Source organism: Phlebotomus papatasi, chromosome 1, assembly GCF_024763615.1.
Source record: "Phlebotomus papatasi isolate M1 chromosome 1, Ppap_2.1, whole genome shotgun sequence".
Lineage (NCBI taxonomy): Eukaryota > Metazoa > Arthropoda > Insecta > Diptera > Psychodidae > Phlebotomus > Phlebotomus papatasi.
Genome location: NC_077222.1, coordinates 103,775,473 through 103,796,685, shown reverse-complemented (window position 1 = coordinate 103,796,685; position 21,213 = coordinate 103,775,473). Strand labels below are relative to the sequence as shown.

Here is a 21,213-nt window from a genome sequence, read left to right as displayed (position 1 = left end):
TTCATTTTAAAGTGATGGCTGGTCATTTTTGAAATTAGTTGTGTCCGAAATATGTTCTGTAAGACTGTTTGGAGGTGTCAGAGAAAATCCGAGGGTTACAATAGGTGTGATTATAAGAGAATCACACCTAACCGAGCTCTGAACTGACTGTCAGAATGCAGGGAAAACATGGTTTTCCGAGTGTCAAAAAACATGTTAGAAAAATTGCTTAAAATTGATCTTTTAATGCGTGATACCTTTTGCAAACAGTGAAAAGATGTAGATGAAAGTACCATCTAAGTAGTGATGCCCAAATTTTTGTTTCCGGTGTAACGTTTCCGGGGAAAATGAGGCCTACAGGGGTTGGAAGAAATGGTACGAAGCATTCCGGTACCGGATACATTCGTAAAAAATGCTACTACATTTTCATTTTCCTGTAGAGGAAAATCCAAGGACTTCCAGGAATTTTGTGAGGCAGAATTATGAACCCAATAAGTGAGAGATTTTTTTTACATAGTGATATAATTGATTCGGTTTGTGTGGCATTCAGTAAAAAATCTTAAATCTTGGATTCCTTTTTTAGTACGAAGGTTCAAAACCTTCCCCTATCCTTAATAATTTTCACATTCAATTTTTTTTACTGGTGGATAAAAAACAAAATAATTTTTGTTTGTTTATCAGAATACGGAATAGGAGGATAGTTAAATGGTTCGAATGATTATCCCTATTTTTATTATTATTATTTTTAATAAAAGTTGATGGCTTTTCACGACAAAAACCTAACTTTTTTCGTATAATTTTTTTTTTTAATTCTGAAAGTAGAAAGCATCTATTGGAAAACATAATCAAAATTGAAGTATGCTTAAAAAAACTTGCCTTCACATTGGTATGAATTTTTGATAAAAAGATGGGTTTTTGAAGTAAATTTGTATGTGTAGGCAATTTCTTTCCAGAATGAATCCAATTAAAGGTCATTTTCATAATAAAAAATTTGAAAGAAATTACTCGCTACACATTGGAACAAAATTCAACAGTAATTTTTGACAGAATTTTTGAAGGAAAACATCACGATTCGAGATTATTTTTCATGATAATTTGTTTGTTTTACTGCTGAAAAAAAATGATAAATGCGTTTGTGGACGTTCCTTGGGATAATGTTTAGTAAATTTTTGTGAAAAATATCCTTAATGGCCTCTACACAGTAGTAGAAATTTTTTTTAAAAAATGCCTTTTTAAAGAAAATTTCCCCTATCTTGTAAGCAGAAACATCAGAATTTTTTAAAAAGGCAATTTTTGATGAAAATTGCTTCTAGTGTGTAGACACCAAATGTAAAAGAAGAGTGTTTTTCTGGAGATTTCATTCCTGGTGGAATCCACCGCAGCTTTGAAGAAAGGAACATTTCTTCTCACTTTTTTTTTCTTCTGTTGAAAATGTCTTTGAGATTAACGCGAAAAAACGATTTTTATTCACAGCAAACTGCGAATATCACGATCACGCAATATTCAAGAAAGTGAGGACAAAGTTTTGAGGTTATATTCACGTATTCCAGAAAGTCAATAGAGATGCAAAAGAATTCGTTAAAGAAACATGTAAAAAACAACAAAGTGAAAATAGTATGGGAAAGTTAAAAAAAATCAAGCTGGGATTACGTTAAAAGGGGAAAAATGTGTGGAAATGTTCGTTCCTTCAAAACTGGGGATTCCACCAGAATGAAATCCCCAAAAACCACTCTTCTTTTGCATTTTTAGGATATTGTCTACAAAAATTCACTAAATATACTATCCTAAGGAACTTCCACAAACACTTTTCTCACATTTTTCAGCAGCGAAACAACAAATTTTCGTGAAAAACCATCCCAAGAGCAAGAGACTTGGGAATATATGTTAGCAATCTGTCAAAAATATTTGAAGAAAAGAAACACAATGTAGAAGAATTTTTCTCCTAAAATTTCTTCAAAAATAGGAATTTTTCTTTAAAATCTTTTTGAAGTATTTCTTGAAGAAATCAGTTCTAATGTGTAGATACGTTTAATGCTTTTTTAAATGCTTTTGTTGACATTTTCCATGTTAGATTGTGTTTGTCGCAATTTTTCTGATAAATTTTATAGATAATTTCGATAATTTCTATAAGAAAAATATTCTCCTAAATAATTCTCCTAACTCCTAGATCAAAATTTTCGGACCTAAATGCCCACTCGAATCTTCTAAATTTAGGGAAAATTTCCTAGAGTTGGCAACACTGCTGTCAAGCAAGTGTTCCGGAATGGCCGTCAGCGGTAAACCGATTGCCGGAATTGCATGGCGCGCGTGTGTTTGTGTGTGTGAGCCGCTGTTTTTCAGTGAAGAATTCCCAGTGAAAATAATGGCAAAAGTGCATTTATTTCGTGCAATTCACAAATTCAACGCCCCAGGACTCCTCAGCACAATCCCCAGCATTGCAGGAACACAAATCCCAGTGAGTCACCTTCTGCTTTTGTCCATTTTTCTCCCTTTTGGTAAGTCTAACCTCAAAATTTGTAGAAGAGATGGGGCTCAGAAGTCACAGTGCGGGCCTTCCCGTCCCTCCGAAAGGAGACAACAAGTCGGGCCATGAAGGCTTATGTTGAGAGGGCAAGAGAGCATGAGGAATTCATGAGAAATCAGAAATTTGAGTATGAGATAGGGAAGCGTCACTTGGCAAACATGATGGGAGAGGATCCGGAGACTTTTACCCAGGAAGATGTTGATGTGAGTCCCTTAAATCTTTGTGTGTCCCAAGGGTAGTTCATTAGCTTGCATTTTGTACCCAGAATGCCATTGAGTACCTCTTCCCATCGGGACTGTACTCAAAGAGAGCCCGGCCCTTGATGAAGCCTCCGGAGGAGGTTTTCCCAGCCCGGAAGGCTGCAGAATTCGATGAGACTGGACGTCCTCATCACAGTATGTTCTACACGGGCAGGCCGAATTTCTTTCAGGTCCTCCATGTAAGTTTTCTAGGAATATTTCTTCTTTAGGAGTCCCTAGAGCAGTGCGCAGTGGCGTAGTTAGGATTGGTATCTTCCAAGGGGGATTTATATTCCGAACTTAGTTTATTCCGTTTATTCTCTGAACAATTTTAAAACCAGTCGAATTTATGTAAGGTCCTCTTTCTGGGGAGTGCTTCCTGATGGGATAGGGATAAAGTTGTTTTCCTTCGGCACGGAGTACTCTTGAGTTGTATGCAGTGTAGGGCTTTTAGGGTAATTTACTAAAAGTTGGACAGTGTTGAAAGCCGGACACACTAAAAGCCGGGCTATTGTACTATTGAGCTCTTTCCAGCTCATACTTTTTCTTGATTTTCCAGCACTTAATCTCAATGCCCTTTATTGTCATTAAAGTCACTGACTACCATGCATTCTCCCGTTCTTTATGCTCAAGTGCCCGTATATTTTGACAAATCTTCCTTGTGAAATTTCCTTTTCCTTTTATGCAGTAATATTTTGCAAAAAAAGGCATTTTTATTCCCATATCGAATTTGAGAAACTTATTTTCTTCACATAACCTAAAAATACATTTTGAATTCGAGCGTTCGTCGTTCGAATTTGAGGAATTTGACTGTAGATCCCAGCGAGCACAGTTAGCTGAAGAAAAGCAGCGTTTTCAGCATATTTTTGCTGACTTGATCAACAAAAAATGCTAACTAGTCAGCAGTTCTCGTACAAAAAGTGTTAACCAGTAGAAATGGCACTGATAAGGCTAGCAGCATTCAACTGAAAATACAGGTAAAATTCAGTGGTCGCTGGGATATAAAGTTGAGCTGTTTCCTAACTGCCCTCCTTTCTAAATTGTGCCTTTCTTTTCTGTTTGATCATTTGAAACAGTTTAAGTGAGTTAAAATTTAGAACTCCTTATTGCAATTCATTTTTTTTTAATTCAGTGCTTTAACGGGTTGTAATATTAATTTTTCCAAAGTAGCTCCGCTGAAAAGTAATTTTAGGCCACGCCCATTTTTTGTAAGAAAGTACTTTTTTCCTTTTCGATTTACGAATTTCTGGCAATTCAAACGTTCTAGAAATTTCGCCTATCATGAAATTAAAAGTTTCAAACCATACGCTGTTTAAGTTTCGTAAAATATAGTTCGACCGAAGTAATCGCTAAATAAAAATTCTGTTTTTTGGCTATACTGTAATAAATGTATTTTGTTGAGGGATTTGCTTAAATTATTTACTTGACGGAATTCTGAAGAAGATTTTATGTTAAAAAAGTTAAGATGATTTTCAGGATCGAACTCAACACATTTCAGTTGGAAAACCAAATTAATTCCCAAAAAATCAAAATCAAAATCATTTATATTATTCTAAAAATGCTTTTGTGTTTCTTGGATGCATTTCCGTGCTTTTTAATGTCCATCGCACAATAACTTGTTTGTACATATGTTTTTTAAACTGCCTATAATGGCGTCTACACACTAGTAGAAATTTCTTTAAAAAATGCCTTTTTAAAGAAAATTTAAACAAGACCTAGGTTTTTAAAAACGTTTCCGTGTTTAGCTCCTGATGAATATAATTGGATGAGTGAACTATTGTTGGAAAGCTTGGTTCATTCGTAGCAACAAATCCACAAATGAATGAAAGAAACTTTATTCAACACTTAATGATAATATCATGTGCCAATCAAACGCTAAATTAATAATATTAAAATTTAAATATTTAATTAATTTTTATCGCAACTCTGTAGCACTTCCATTTTTTTTCGTCTTGTTAAGCATCTGATTGTATACTTTTTGTTGTAAACATATCTGTCTTTTATATTAAAATGTATAATATTGTATAGTCCCAACTTGTTGCATTCAACCGGGGCATTAACCAAATAAATATTCTATATTTTATTCTATGCTATAAGAAACGTTTTCGTGTTTCTTTAATGCAGTTTTGTGATTCTTGAATGTGTTTTCGTGAATACGGAATCGGTTTTGAGGGTTTTGAGTTTTTAACCTCATCTTCTCGTTTATAAAATTATGATTTCGTGTCTCACATATTTTTGAATGCAATTTTTTTAATGAATTTTCGTATTTACAGAATTGGATCAGAGTTTATGGTATCAATTATTTGTTTCTAGAAACGTTTGCTTTTTTTTAGAAGTGTTTCCCATTTTTCGGATGCTTTTTTGCGATTTCTGAATGTATTTTCGTGTTTGCAGATTCGGATCTAAGTTTCTAAAATTCTTTCGCTCTTTCTAGAACTGTTTTCGTGTTTTTAGAAACATTTACGCTTTTCTGGGATTCATTTCCGTGATATTTTAATGCTTTTTCGTGTTTACAGGATCGGGTACCAAGTTCCTAAAATCATGCCTTTGATTCTGGAAATTTTTCTGAATTTCTAGAAACGTTTTCGTATTTATCAGATACATTTCCGTAATTTTTGAATGTTTTTTCGTGTTTACAGAATCGGGTACTGCGTTCATAAAATCATGTCTTTGATTCTGGAAGTCTTTCTGTGTTTCTATAGAAGCGTTTTCGTATTTATCAGATACATTTCCGTAATTTTTGAATGATTTTTTCGTGTTTGTAGGATCAGAACCGAGTTTCTGAAATCATTTCTTTGATTATGGAACTCTTTCTGATTCTTTCCCGTGAGTTTTGTATACATTTTCGTGTTTACAGAATGGGTTTGAGTTTCTGAAATAATCTCTTTGCTTCTCCGTGTTTCTAGAAACGCGTTATTGTTTTTCTTTCTAGACATCTTTCCATGATTCTAGAAAGGTTTTCATGCTTTTTGGATGACTTTACAAAATCGGATTTCAGTTTCTAAAATCATGTTTTTGTTTCTAGAAATATTTTCACGTTTCTAGAAACATTTTCAAAATTGTTTCACTGTTTTTAGAAACATGGAAACATTTCGTGTTTCATGATTTTAGAAATATTTTCTTCATGTTTCTTGGATGTATTTCTGTGGTTTTTAAATGCATTCTCGATGAGTTAACAAAATCGAATTCGAGTTAATGAAATTATTTAATTGTTTTAAGAACTGTTTCCATGTTGATAGAATCGGATCCAAGTTTCTAAAATATTTCCTCTGTTTCTATAAATGTTTCCGTGTTTCTAGAAACGTTTTCGTGTTTCTAGAAACGTTGTCGTGTTTTTAGAAACCTTTTCGTGTTTCTAGAAACGTTGTCGTGTTTCTAAAAACGTTTTCGTGTTTCTAGAAATATTTTCGTGTTTCTACAAACGTTTTCGTGTTTCTAGATACGTTTTCGTGTTTCTAGAAACATTTTCGTGTTTCTAGAAACGTTTTCGTGTTTCTAAAAACGTTTTCGTGTTTCTAGAAATATTTTCGTGTTTCTACAAACGTTTTCGTGTTTCTAGAAACATTTTCGTGTTTCTAGAAACGTTTTCGTGTTTCTAGAAACGTTTTCGTGTTTCTAGAAACGTTTTCGTGTTTCTAGAAACGTTTTCGTGTTTCTAGAAACGTTTTCGTGTTTCTAGAAACGTTTTCGTGTTACTAGAAACGTTTTGGTGTATCTAGAATCATGTCCCTGTTTCTACAATTATTTTCTTGCTTCTATAAATATTTTCTTGTATTTTGAAGGTTTCCTTTGTTTTATTTTTAATGAATTTGCTTGTTTATAAAACTGTTTTCAGCTAAATGGGTATTTTTTCTCCCGTGAATAACCCTCTATGTATAAATTGGGCCTCTTTAATCTTTGTTCAGGAAGATAAACAGAAGAGTTCGAGCACTCTGCGAATCCCTTGCCATAGCTCCTTGCTACGCCACTGCATTTGAATTGTAGTTACATATTTTTTTAACCCGGAACTTGTCCTGCAGGACATTGCTGAGAATATCAATCAGTTGAATACGTACGAGGATCAAATGATCCGGAAGCGCGTTGAAGTTGATCCAAATCTCAGATTGGATATTTCCTCTTCAATGTGGCTTCCCAAGGAGGAATTTGAGGATGTTTTGGTGGAGAAAATTCTAGATATTGAGTATACAAATTTCATAAATGCCATGAATCGCCTGGTAGATCTTCCCTATTCCTATCGCGTTCGGGATTTCATTGAGAAGTACCGGAAACCTCTGTCCGTTAAGGCAAGTTCTGAGGACATCCCACAGCCTCAGTTAGACTCAAATGGACGACAATTTGTGACCATTTCCAGTAAGTTTTCTCACGCTAAACCACTCTGAACCAGATCTTTAGCTAAAAAGCCACTGTTTTCTGCTCTCTCTTTGTCTCTCTCTCTCTCTGGTCCCACTCTCCGAAGATTGCCCACGGAAGTCAGCACGTGCTGAGGTGACGGTGAGAAAGCCAGGTGCGGGAGTTATAAATATCAATGGCAGCGACATCAAATACTTCAGCAGTGATCAATGTCGTGAACAGGTAAGTCCCCTTCCTTTTGTTTTTTCTCTCTCTTCTTCTGCAAAACTTTGGCAGTCGAAATAATTCTATTCTCGTTGATCTTTGGCGCCCACGAAAGCGGCTGATTTACAAGATCACAGCATTTAATTTAAGTGTTTAGCCATTTGTGCGCGAATTTGCGTCAATTGCGCCCATCTCGCCAAATTTGCCATCCAGCACTGCCTTAATTGCTCCTCCCGAGATAAATGATGCAGTGTGGATGTCTCTTCACAAACAATCCCAGCCTCAATTTATTCACATGCAAATTAATGGAAAATGCTAATTTTTATTTTTTCTTCTGGGAATTTTCGGTTTTGTGAGTAGAAAGCAGCGCACGAGTCATACGCACGGTTATGTTTATTTTGCCATTATGACCCTTTCAGCAAAAAATATATAATAATAATATTAATGAGACAATGGAAGGCAATCAGAGGCTCTTTTTTTCTCTGGCCAATTGTGGATATTTTTGGCACAAGCATTGCAATTTGTCCAGACTCATTTCGTGTCTCTCAATGGATGAGCGATGGGAAACGTGAGCCCGCCAAAATTTTAGTGACCAGACATTTGAAAATTCAGGACAGACATTTTTATTTTACTTAATTTTTTGTCTTTTTTTGAGGAAATTATTTTCAAAGAATTTTTGCCCCCAATGAAAAAATATTCAGTTTGAAGTAAAATAAATAAAAACTTGAGTCCAATTTTTTTACAAAAAATCCGAACTGATGTTTCTTATAAAATTAGATTTCGGAGTAATAATGTTAAGAATAATATTACGCATTTGGTCAAAAGAAACTAGTGATGTCCAGGAACGGATCCCGGTAAAAATCACGAAAAGCCGAAGTCCCGATTGGATCGAAATTTCGGAAAGTCAAAATCCGGAAAAATCAAATTCCGAAAGGGCGAAAATCCTGAAAGCTAAAATCCTAAATCCTTAAAAGTGTCATAGCTATTCTTCTACTAGGGAAATTTTTCCACATATTGTCTCCATATAATTATGTTCTTTTTGGGATTTTGACTTTCGTGATTTTCAATCTTTAGGAATTTTGGTATTCATGAATTTGTCGTTTTGGATTTAAGATTTCGGAATTTTGGCTGCCACCGCCAAGACCAACAAGAAAGCCAAAGTGTTTAAACTCCTTAAACTTTATTTTCGACAAATAAGTCATTGGTTTAATAGGGAATCTAATGCAACTTCTTAGTGCCCGGACAAGGGATTCGAGCTACAGAGATGAAGGAAAATTTGTATAAGTGATGTACGCAGCATTCCATCTCATTCACTGAAGTCCCAGAAGGTTTTACCCAAGCCATTTGTCAGACAATACCCTAGCTCAATAACGAAACGCGTATGAGCATAGCGAGTATGTGTTCCTCGCATGAAGTAAAAGGGTAAATTAAAAAATCACCAAATCACGTCAAAAAAAACAACCTATAATAATCAAGTTATAAACGGTAATAATCAATTCATAATATAATATCCTTTCATTTTTGCCAGTATAACAAATAAATATGAATGAAGAAATCTCCATGAACTTAGGCGACACTACTGGGATCGCTGTGTATTTGTAGGCTTGAAGGCTAAAGAAGTCACTTAGAAAAAGGATTTTTTTCGCCAAGAGTTTCCCCTGCTCTTAGGACTAATGATTTTTTTGAAGATTCTTTTCCATTTTGATGCCGTTCGTGGTCTTGAGATAGTCTCTGGTATTGGCAATTGCATGCCACTGGGATTCGGGCAGAAATGCTCCTCATTAATGATGACCAGACTAATATAATGCTTCCAGAGCGTAAAGACGGAGACTTAGTCTCTACACTGGTCACGAATGCCTCAGGGTGAAGATTTCTTCAAATCTTCAAAGTTCACGGCAGCAATAGCATTAGAAAGTCAAGGAGACGAACTGCAATCCTTTCAGGACAGCAAAACACAAAATTCTTTGCCAAATATTTCAACGCTTCATTGCCCTTTCCTCAGTTGTCAAATCTGTGTTTTGTTTCATAAAATTGAAATTATAGTAATTATGTTATCCAAAACTATTCTAAAATGCTTTAAAAGTCCATAATTGTCATAAGGGAAAGTGCCCATGCTTTATACGATACAATTTTTAAAAAATGGAAGAGATGGCTCGCATTTATTCAGAAACATATGAAAAATTTAGTCATTACCAAGCTTGAGATTGTACGAAGCACAGGCACTTTTGCCTATTTGAATATAAAATATCGAAATTGAAAGTTACTTAAAATTCTTAAAATAATGTTTGTGCCAATTCAGGAAATGCACAAAACAGAAACCTCTTATTTTGAACCAACTGGGAAGATAAAAAACAAATAAAATTATACAGTTTAAACTTATTTAGACACAATCAATGGATCAATCAGATCAGTAGGTGATTCTTGTGAAAAGGAAAAAAAATCTAAGAGAACGCGGGGAGACGCTATTAAATACGCGTAAATGCCACTGAATTTAAATTCTTTCCATACAAAATACTTAAACTTAAAGTTTTTTTTAACGGTTTAGCAATGGAAACAAGTGAGCGTCGTCGGAGAATGAAGTGGCAGCTGAGAAAAAAAAGATTTTTCCATTTTTCCTAAATGGTAAAAATCGAAATTTTCTAGTTCGCCGCTTTTTCCTCGAAGCTCAACGGTTCTCATTGCTAATTTACACTAAATGTTTTTAAACAACATTTATTTATATAGTGTAACTATTTAAGACAAGAATTTGTCACCCAAAATTCAAATTATAAAAGAAAATGAAGGAAAATATTATCAAAATCGACACAATGTTAAATTTTCCGTGCGCTACTTAGGGCTAAAACTGTAAGCTTCACAATTTTTATCGAAGTGTCGACTATTGACTGAAGTTGCCTGAAGTTCAATTTTTAGAAATTCAAATGTTACTGTTATTGGTCAGTCCGTTTAAATTTCCCGGAAATAGATCATAGAAATCTCCAGTATCTGGATGATTGGGGTTGAAAATGACAAAAGAAATGAGGATTTTTTAAATAATATTTGACAACTGTCATTCGGATATCAAGGATCTGAATATCTGAAAGTTGAATGTAATAAAAATTGTGAATTGTGTAAATTTTTTTAAGAGACTCCATGTTAATCTCAATCGTAAAGGAAATACGATTCTTTTCGTAACCGATGAGAACGAATGAAGTTTGCTTTACGCAAAATCCCAAATTTCTGCATTTTTCGTGTAATTCCCGACAAAATAAGATTATTTATGGAACTTTTTTAAAAATCATTCTAACCCCACTAAGAGCAGATCTCTCATTGAGGTTATTTACACCGGTCGCATTTAGATTGACTGTCTTTTGTGAGGTTAGTAACGATGTAAACTTCTAAATAGATATTTTTGATTAATTTCTAGTAACCCGGTGTAAAATCTTAGCTAAATTTTTGCTAATTTATCAAAAATGTCTTCTGACAGTTTCTTATCTTAAAAGTCTGTCGTCTACTAAATTACTATGTTTTCTTGTAATATTTGAAAAAGGGTATAGGTTTCATCCTTGTTGTTTTTTAGGCTTTTCAGCTCTAACGTCTTCGAAAGAAACAGAAAAAAATCCATAAAAATAATTTGTTTCTGTCACTTTGCCACCAAAAATCATAAAATGAGGTTAGATTTAACTGTCAAATGTTACTCCGAATTCCTTTTCACGCGCTCCGAAAATTTTTTACAACAAATCGTCGGTTCCGAAGAAGACTATTGTAAGTCCAAAATGTAAACATTACAGGAAAGGGGTTTAAAGTTTGACAGCTAAAATTTATTTTCATTAATTTCACTACAATTAGTATACTTTTAGCTTTTGATACTATTTCATCATACCTACGCATTGAATATCTTCTAGTTAACACTACTTTTAAATTAATTTTAGCAAAATTGTGAGCAAAAAACTCAATAATTGGGCACGCTGATTTTAAGTTTTTTTCTTGTAATTTTTGCAGAAACATCTTAATCAACATAAAATCTTGTGGGGATATAGATCTAAGGTTTCTGCATCCAATGATACCATCCTATTATATTATTGTAAGTAGACTTACAATAGTCTTCTTCGGAACCGACGAAATGGGACAGGTTAAATCTAATGCAATTCGAAATTAAGCGTTGTATTGGATTGAATATTTTATGATTCCTTTATAAATTAGGTATTTCCTTATTAAGGTGTAGGGTATTTGCTACATTTTCACTTTTTGACATGTGTCTTGGCTAATTATTTGATAATTTCGATGATTTCAGAGGTTTGGATTATTGTTATATAGTCTTTTCTGCTTTGGTTTCATCTTCTATAATGCCTAAGACCGTTTTTAACCGTTTTTTCGTTTTGGTTTTTTTTCATAGACTTCCAATTTTTTTCCAAAATTAAGTACTTGTATGGATTCTATTCAGTAATAATTGATTTTTTCTTAGATTTTTTGTTCTGAAATTGCTAATGATCAGAAAATTTTCCCACTAATTACTTAATCCAAAAACTTTAATGCAATAAAAAAATTTTGGATCAATTAAAAAAATAATAATCATTTAGATTTTTTTTGCAATGAATAAATCTGGTTTACTGGATTACTCATCCTGCATTCTAGATTAGTCTACGGGCACTTGTCGTTGTGTTGGTTGCATTATTTCCCAAGAAAGAATTCCACATCTGTTTGAATGAAGTCTGTTTGTGGCTGTCGTGCACAAACATTGTAGTTCAGACAATAGTAAAATTATTTATAGAGCCTTCATAGCAACAAATTGTACCCATTTCCATGGAATTTTCTAAAATTCCTCTTTTCTTATCGTGCATTTGGGGTGATAATGAAATTCTGAGCTAATTAAGGGCTCTTTGCTGTCCTGACGGCTAAGATTTCTGGTCACTGTGATTGATAGTGCACAAGTTGCCGGAACTGGGCGTGTTTGGGGTTTCAGTGAAAAAATTGGCGGCTGTCTTTGTGCTATTTTGTGTCCCCAGATGAATGGGGCAGCAAATAACACATGTTCCGATTCTCTGTCCATTGACTGTGTGGTCCCCGCGCGAGAACGAAAGAGCTGAGTGAGGAGGAAGGCAGGATGAGGAAGTGATTCGTTATAGATATTCTATTTTTCCATCCATCGTTCCGCGTGCTTAGCTCGTGTTCTATCATCACCCTTTTGTCCAACTTTGGCACTTTGATACAGAGACACTGTGCCTGAATGATGACGATTCTCTTAATTGTTATCAGCCTGTGAGATCGGGCTGTTGTTTGGGAAGAATGCAAACAAGAGTATTCGTCACAATTCATTGAGTTCACGTGGAGTTTTCTTGGGAGGGAGATATCAGACAGAGATATTCTTAGGCTCAGTTTTTTGGTTTTATGGGCAAGAAAATAGAAAAAGAGGAGATCTTTTGAGTTTCAATTTTTTTTTTCTGTGAGAAAAATACTAAATTTTTAATTTTTTCTTATAATTTAAGATCCACTGCTGAAACCTTATGAAATCTCAATCATTATAATTTTTTTAATTAATGTTTTGTATGGACAAAACTAAGTTTTAAAAAATTCGTGGTTTTCAAAACTTTTTTTTTAAGGTTAGGTTACAAAGTTTTAGAAATTTTCACGTGAAAGAAATTTAATGGAATTTTCAGAGAAAGAAGTAAGAAGTTTAAAAAAAAATGAGAAGTAAAAAATTAAAAAATGAGCAGTAAAACACTAAAGATGAAAGGAAAAATTAAAAAAAAGAACAGTATTTTTACTAAAAACGGTCAGTAAAAAAATTAAAAAAATATATAAAAAAAAATTTAAAAGAAAAATTTCATGGAAATATTTTGAAATTTTGGGTATTTTGGAAATATTCATGAAACTTTCCAAATTCATCAAAGCGGTGTATTTTGGGAATTATTAGTTTCACATGCTGAAGGAAAGGGGAATTTTCTGTATTTTTAGGAAATGATTAATCACTTTTTATTTTTCTCTCAGCTCTTGACTTAGATGCTATACCTCAAAAGTACTTTCGCATCATTTACCGTGTACCGATTCTCAATCGATTTGAACCGATTCATAAGTGACTTAAAAGATCCCCCAAAATAGTTTAAAGAGTAATAAAATTGATTTTCGGATAAAAACTATACTTATCGATTCATAACCGGTTCATTATAGGTTCACAACCGATTTGAACAGATTTATAAATCACTCAAAATATTTCCCGAAATACACCTCAGCGCTAATTTAATTGAATTTGGTATAAAAATTAGTTATCGGTTACGAACCGGTTCATTACAGATTCAAAACCGATTGGAACCTGTTCAGTTTTATCGTAAATTCGAAGACATTTCCAACGAGCCCAAACATGACTTCATGCGGTTGATAATGTGCTTTCTAAAGCATTTTTAACATTTGACCTTGAAAAACCGTTATTAGGAATAATTTAACGGGATTTTCGTATATGGACGAGATGTTCGCCTGAGTAATCTTTAAAACATATCCAAAAATGAAAAAAATTGCACTACGCATTTTCGATGGTTGTGTGGATGGTTTTTATGTGTAGCAACTAGGGGAAAGTACTCTCCTTTCGAACGGTCATGCCTTCGAATAATGTGAATTTTCCGTTATTTTTCCTAAGTGACTTAAACATTTCTATTAAATATTAGTTAGCTTATTATCAATGATTGCTAATTACGTGACTATTACGTGTAAGTCTCTTAGGGGAAGTAAAAAAAATTCACATTATTCGAAGGTATGAACGTTCGAAGGGAGAGTAACGGACAAGTGGAACATTTTCCGAAGGACCCAAACCGACCTCGAAAATTGAAATAAGATCGATTTCTCTAAATTCATGTGTTTTTTAATCGTTTCTTGAATTTATGAATAAAGTTTTGAGAACATTTCTTGAGGAAAGGATGCTCTTTTTGGCCGAGACCTGTAGTAGATAGTATTGAGTGGTGAAATACAGAGCTATAGCTTCGGATCTTTAGCGAAAATGCCTCTTTCCATTTAGTTCTTTGCACCAGACAAGACTCTGCTGATTTCTCTCTGAGATCCCCAATTTCGAATTATTCCACTTGATAAATCTTATATTGATCAGCTAAAGTGTTGCTCTCCCGAAGTATAAGCTTAATATTAAAATTTCTCGTTATTATACCTTAAGTTAAAGGAAACCATCCAGTCATTAAATAATTGATTTATTCAAAATGATTCGAAAGATTTCAGACGAATTTCATTGAAGCCCACGGGTTACAAATTGAGTAAAAATGTCAAAGGGTTTTTCCAGAAAGCTTCTTCTTGAAAGGAGGAAAAATGTTGTGGAGGAGGAAGGAATAAAAACGTGAGAGTGAGGGATTGTTGCACCATCAATTATTTAATTGTCTCTACTCTATTTGAATAAACACAGAGCAATTACAATATTTATTTGTGGAGCGCGTCATTAAGTGGTAGTAAAATGATATCTCTCGTGAGATTTTCTCATTTCTTAGCATTCATTTATATTTAAATGGAAACATACCAAAAAGACACACTAACACTGTGATAGATATTCGTGAAAATTATGCCCAGTGTTTCTTTTTTTTTGTCAGTTGTGGAAGGTATTGCGATTAAAGGTGTGAGAACGGTGAGAATTCAAGTGATATGAAAAGTGTTGAATGTGATGAAGAAAAATAAAAGAGCAGAGGGAATTGCTCCTCAATGATGGATGTTTTATGGATCTGCAAATATGAGATAAATCTGCATGGAATTTACGGTGAAAAGGCCACATCGCCAGGCAAAATATCGTCAGTTTGAGAGAGGATTTCTCCGTGAGGTAAAGTGTATTGAGTGAGGATGAAAAATGGAAAATCTGGGATTTAAGGAGGGTACTGCAAGGCCAAAACGTGAAAGATTGACCAGAGGATCGAGTTCTACGTCAACAGAGAATGGAGAGGCAGAAACAACACCATTGACACAGAGTAGCAGGTTCGGAATTTCTCTTTTAGGGATTTCCCGCTCAAAATCCCACGATTCAGTTTTTGGGTAATTTCTATGATCAACAAAAATCTCTTTCGGGGAAATTTGTTTAAAGGTTGAAGGCGGCAGCACCGCATTTGCGTCTCAAGTGGCGAAACTTGTCACTGGCAGTGATTGAGGCCCAGCTGGCGACGCCAGATCGATGTGACTATATGGAAGTTGGGCAGTCACCACCAGCGGAATTTGCTCCGAGTGTGTATGAGGCTGTAGAGGAGCCAAGTGAACAAATAACAGTGCAAATATGCAGTGATACGATACGTGAGAATCTCCTGGAGGAGATGAAGTTACTCAATGGACGGCTAAAGTTACTCGATGACATTGAGCATCAAGTGGTTACGCCAGAAAATATACAGGAAGCTTTGGAAGGGTCGAGTAAGGCTGAATTGAATCTTTGCTTCCTCTGGGCGACTTTCCTGAAGCGTCATGAACTTCTTGAGGGTCTGCTCCAAGTAGGGGCAGAACTCTGCTACGTAGATACCATTGGAATGTCTGCTCTGCATCTGGCAGCTTTTAGTGGTTGTGTAAAGTGTACGTTGTTCCTTATCACTCGGGGAGTTGATGTTAACTTTCAGACTGGCGCCTACACTCCACTGCATTGCGCAGCTTTTGGGAATTCAGTGGAAACTGCCAAGGTTCTGATAGAGAATGGGGCGGATTTGACGATAATCACAAAGAAGGAGAACAATGAGGAGTCCTTACTCCACTGTGCTGTCCGGGCGAATGCTGTGCAGTGCGTAAAGCTCTTTATAAGTAACGGAGCCGATGTGAACTGTGTCAAGCCTAAGGGAACGAATGCAATTCACCTGGCGTCGGATCTTGGGCTAGTGAAGTGCTTGAAGGCTCTTCTGAACGCTCCAGATGCTGATCCAAATGTACGAATCAGTAGCAGTGTCAAGGAATCCACAGCCTTGCATTTAGCTGCAGATGATGGAAATGCAGAATGCGTAAGCTTGCTCCTGGCTAAGGGTGCCAATGCAAAGCTGAAGAACCATCGAGGTCTGACAGCTCTTCATTTGGCTGCCAGGACGACGAGTTTGAAGTGCGTAGAGAATTTGCTTCGTATCGGAGGAGCAGATCCCAATGCGTTGGATTTTGATCACAGAACACCGCTTCATGGAGCTATCGGGAAGACGCAGACGTCGTTCAAGATCCTGGAGACTCTGATCGCATGGGGAGCTAATGTCAACCACCAGGATATCTACGGGTTTACGCCTTTGCATCTCGCAGCGTTGGACGGAATGTCGGACTGCGTGGAGACGTTGATCTTCCACGGAGCAGATGTAACACTGAAGTCGAAGAAGGGGACAACTGCTCTGAATGTGATCGTGCGGAAGACACCTACGTCACTCAAAATGATAGACCATAAACTTGATCATGCGATAACACTTCATACTCACAAGGTTGCTAGCAATCGTGAGGTGGAACTTGAATTGGATTTTGGACCATTACTACAACACTGCCATCCACGGGAGATTAGTTACCTGAAGAAGATAGTTGAGGAGAACCACAAGGATGTGCTTCAGCATCCTCTCTGTAGGGCTTTTCTCTATCTCAAGTGGAAGAAGATCAGGAAGTACTATATCGCTAGGTTGATCTTTTGCTTCATCCACATCTTCTTCTTCAGTTTGTACGTTCTAACTGCCCTAGCTCACAATTGCTACAACAGTAGCAAGGATATGGAAGAAGCGGCCTTGATTGAAGCAACGGAACTCTGTCAGAAGCAATCGATGTTTGGGGATATGCTAAGGAGCAATCCTTTCGTCATTGAGATTCAATGGTGGGTCCTAGCGGCGTTTACGCTCGTGGAGATTGTTCGGAAACTCTGCGGGATTAGTGGATACTCCACAGCTAAGCAGTACTTTTCGTCCTTTGAGAATATCATCGAATGGTTTGTGATTGGAAGTGTTTTTATCACTTCCTACGTTTATATGCAGAGGACGTACTTTTGGCAGAATCATATTGGGGCCTTTGCTATCCTTCTAGGATGGACGAACTTGATGCTGATGGTTGGTCAACTGCCTTATTTTGGGGTCTACGTGGCTATGTATACGAAAGTTCAGACGGAATTTGCAAAGCTGTTTATGGCGTACTGCTTCGTTCTCATTGGGTTTACTATAAGTTTCTGTATTGTTTTTCCGGATAGCCAGTACTTTGCGAATCCTTTCGTGGCCTTTATCATTGTGTTGATCCTCATGACGGGAGAGATTGATTTGGAAATGTTGACGAATGATCCGAATGGGAAAGATCCGCCTGTTTTACTGGAGATCAGTGCTCAGCTTACTTTTATATTGTTTCTCTTCTTCATCACGATCATCTTGATGAACCTTCTGGTGGGTGTTGCTGTTAATGACATTGAGGCACTGAAAGAATCTGCTGAACTTTCCAAACTTGTGCGTCAGACAGAGTTGATCTCCTACATTGAATCGGCACTATTCAATAAGTACATTCCAAGGTGGTTGAGGAAGCTCGTACATGAATCGGCCATGGTATCTCCGCATGCTTACCGTGCGATACTCTGTGTTAAGCCACAAAATCCGGGAGAGAAGAGGCTCCCGCGGGAGATACTCGATGAGGCCCTTGAGGTGGGTAAACAGAGAAAAGATTTGGAGCATACATTGTCCAATGATGGATCAGATACATCAATAAATTACAGTTTTAGGAGGAAGGGAAGTAAGAGGAATGGGAGTAAGGTACTGGAAAGGCAGGAATCAATCTGTCCTTCCATTCATCGGATTGAGAGCCCTGGGAATGAGGTGACGAAGAAGATGGAAGACAATGCTGAGAAAATTGATATATTGTCGAATGAAGTGAAGGAATTAAAGGCGATATTGCATCAAAATCACTCAACGCTCGAGCACTTGTTGTTTGTCATGTCCAAGAGTCATGAGACAACAACGACCACAAGAAAAAAGTCCATAAAGAAAGGTAGAATCACGGATTAGGAGGGGCTCTTTTTTTGTCAGTGTGCTTAGAGCACTTCCTCTTCAAGTATATCAATCGAGATTATCACACTTGAAGATTGACTTAGATATTTTCTTGGGAAGCATTTATTCAATTGATGTTGGCATATGCATGAGAGCTCTGTACAATTATTGTTAAAATGAGATGTTGAGTATGATAACTATGTTAGTTTGTACAGAGATGTGTTAATTAAATGTACCTACAAGCACTTTGGTCAGCAGTTTTTTTTTTCAAAGAATATTTTTGCACAAAATTCCCTCTGATTTTTTTTGCCGCACATTGACGACATCACAATTTTTTGTTCCTCTGTTTAGTGATTCTGGATGGAAAATTTGTTCCCAACGAAAAAAAAAATGAAAAGCTTCCCACAATGTGATATATCACCGGAACCTTCCATCGATGACGATAGATAGTTATTGTCTGTGAGAGAATAATAAACAAGTGTCTATCGTATTTTTTTAGTTATTCAACTTTTTGATGTATTTATAAATAATTCACGGGTATTCTTTTTGTGCACAAAAATGTTGCTATTCACACACCAAAAAAAAATGACATAAAAATCGTCATCGGTGTTTTTAAAAGCACGAAATAGAGCTTCCATACAACTTTACAAAGATTTAAAGTAAAAAGAAAAAAAAAACTAGAGAGCAATGAAGTATTTCCTTTGCATGATTTTCCAGATTAACGATCAACCATCGCAGTGTTTAAGCTATAAAATTGTGTTTTCTTTACTCTTTTGGAGTTTATCAAGAGAGAATACTTTTCTTATAAATTTTCTTGGAATTTTTAATGTGGGAATCCTATGTTCTTTATTGATTCTACAAATGCGGAAAATTCGATTTCGCTAGAGTTCCATTAATTCTGATCCATAAATAATGGGTTTATTGAATTCTAAACACTTAATTGCGATGGGTTTTATGGGGAAATGTGAATTTGCAATTTTGAAGGTTTATTCAATAAATTTATTCGGAAGCAATCTTAGAGAAATTATTCAAATAAATATGAGGTAGATAGGGCAGCTAAGAGGTTAAAACGATTAGAAACGACAATCGTTTTAAAATTACACAAAAATATGCTTGAAAATAAGTGTAATTTAAAATTGTGTAATTAATTTTTGTGTAATGCTGAATGCGTTAAGTTCAAAATCACCATAACGGGATATTTAGTTACACTGAGAAAAAAGGAGGGTGCGATTAACATTTTTTCCTCAGAAATTTAACACTTTAGGTGTAAAAATATATCAACATTTTTTAATGTTTATTTTATTCCTTGTTAATGATAAAATTAACGTGAAAAAGGGTACCTGTAACCCCTGATACACCTAAAAATGGTAATATTTACACCGATTTTGGATCAAAACTGCAGGGTAAATTTAACATTTCCGGAATGTTATTTTAACTTTTTCGTATTTCTTTCAGTGTACACAAAAAGTTTTAGAATAATGTGTAATCTAAAAATGTGTAACACTAATTTTGTGTAATGTTGAATTGTGTAATTTGGAAATACTTTCTGGAACTCTTAGTAACGCGAGATCAGAATGAGAAAGCTAAGAACCCTTAAATAAAGTTGATACCGCATCATCAAAATTTAGGCACATTTGTTCAAAAATGTCAGGGTAACTTTCGACGAAAGGATTCATATGCCATCAGAGCTATGGAGATTAATTACTGGATGCGATATTTAATAAATAAACCCTACCTTATGTACTTTATTTTTCAATTTGCAAAAAAATTAATTGAGAAAAAAATGTGTTTTTTTTAATTCAATTTAAATCTTGTGTAATTTATGGGACACCGGGGACACACTATATTTTAAACCGTATCAGATACGTTTTTGAGGTTATATTCAACATAACCTTACAATACAAAATGTAAGGTTTTAGTAAACTAAGTTGTTATAAGATTATTAAACATTATGTGAGGATATTAAACTTAAGCCAACCTCCGAAACCGTAGGGAATACTTAAGAAAGAGCATAACTCATGGGAATGCTTAAAACCCTTGGTGACCCGGAAATTCTTTACGAAAAAATCTACAGGAATTTGTTAAATCCATGGAAACTGTCAGAATTTCGGATATTATTAATCGAATTGAAGAATTTTTATTGTTTTGTTAGAGTTTTTTTTAAGGTTATGTTCAAAATAACCTAACAATGCAAAATGTGAGGTTATTAAAGTGAGATATTATGTTAGTTATTAATGCCAAGCCAGGCTCCGAAACCGTTACTAAATCTAGAAGAAAGCTAGAAAACCTTCAAAAAGCTAGAAAAATCTTCAGAAACTTGGAAAATCGCCAGAAACCTTCAGAAACTCGGCTACTTATTAACTTTATCGGACAATTATTGTTTCGATAGATTTTTTTAAGGCTATGTTTAAGATAACCTTATAATACAAAATGTATGGTTAATAATCTTAAGCCAGTCGCCGGAACTGTTCAGATATCTTGAAGAAAGCTCGTAATCCATTTAAATGCTAAGAATTCTTAGTAATACTGGGATTCTTTACGTCACCATAATTGTATAGTCTTAAATGTTAATTATGTAACCTGGAAATTAATCAATAAAATTCAAAAATTGGGTAACTTTCGTTATTTCAGTAAACTCGAAAAGTCCTCAAAAATTTGAAAAATCCCCGAAGATCATTGGTATATCGGTTATTGTTATTAACAGTATCGGATAGTTTCTATTGCTTCCGTAAATGTTTTTAAGGTTATGTTTAATGTCACCTAACAATGCGAAATGTGAGGCTATTAAACTGAATCATTATGAGGTTATTAAACATTATGTGAGATTATTAAACTCAAGCACGTCTTCGGAAGGAATGTCAAGAACTCTTGGTCACTTGGAAACGTTTGTAAATTTAGAGAACTCAAAGAAATCTTCATACTCGGAAAATCCCCGGAAACGGTCGGAACCGCGGTTATTTATTAATCTTATTTAAAAAAAAATTATAATGTTTCTATAGACTTTTTATAA

At 35.1% G+C, this 21,213-nt stretch overlaps 2 protein-coding genes across 2 annotated transcripts in view; both read left to right on the top strand.

The window, feature by feature from the left end:
- The first annotated feature begins 2,242 nt into the window (after positions 1-2,242).
- Positions 2,243-21,213, top strand: part of LOC129799320 (28S ribosomal protein S9, mitochondrial) — a 60,546-nt gene continuing 41,575 nt past the window's right edge. The window contains exons 1-5 of the mRNA XM_055843121.1: positions 2,243-2,434; positions 2,500-2,706; positions 2,769-2,942; positions 6,762-7,092; positions 7,199-7,314. Of these exons, the coding sequence (XP_055699096.1) occupies positions 2,243-2,434; positions 2,500-2,706; positions 2,769-2,942; positions 6,762-7,092; positions 7,199-7,314 (1,020 nt within the window). The remainder of the gene's footprint in view (positions 2,435-2,499; positions 2,707-2,768; positions 2,943-6,761; positions 7,093-7,198; positions 7,315-21,213) is intronic.
- The window catches only part of LOC129798452 (uncharacterized), a 42,031-nt gene continuing 35,698 nt past the window's right edge, over positions 14,881-21,213 (top strand). The window contains exons 1-2 of the mRNA XM_055841601.1: positions 14,881-15,228; positions 15,335-18,218. Coding sequence (XP_055697576.1) covers positions 15,104-15,228; positions 15,335-18,218 — 3,009 coding nt within the window. The 5' untranslated portion in view covers positions 14,881-15,103. The remainder of the gene's footprint in view (positions 15,229-15,334; positions 18,219-21,213) is intronic.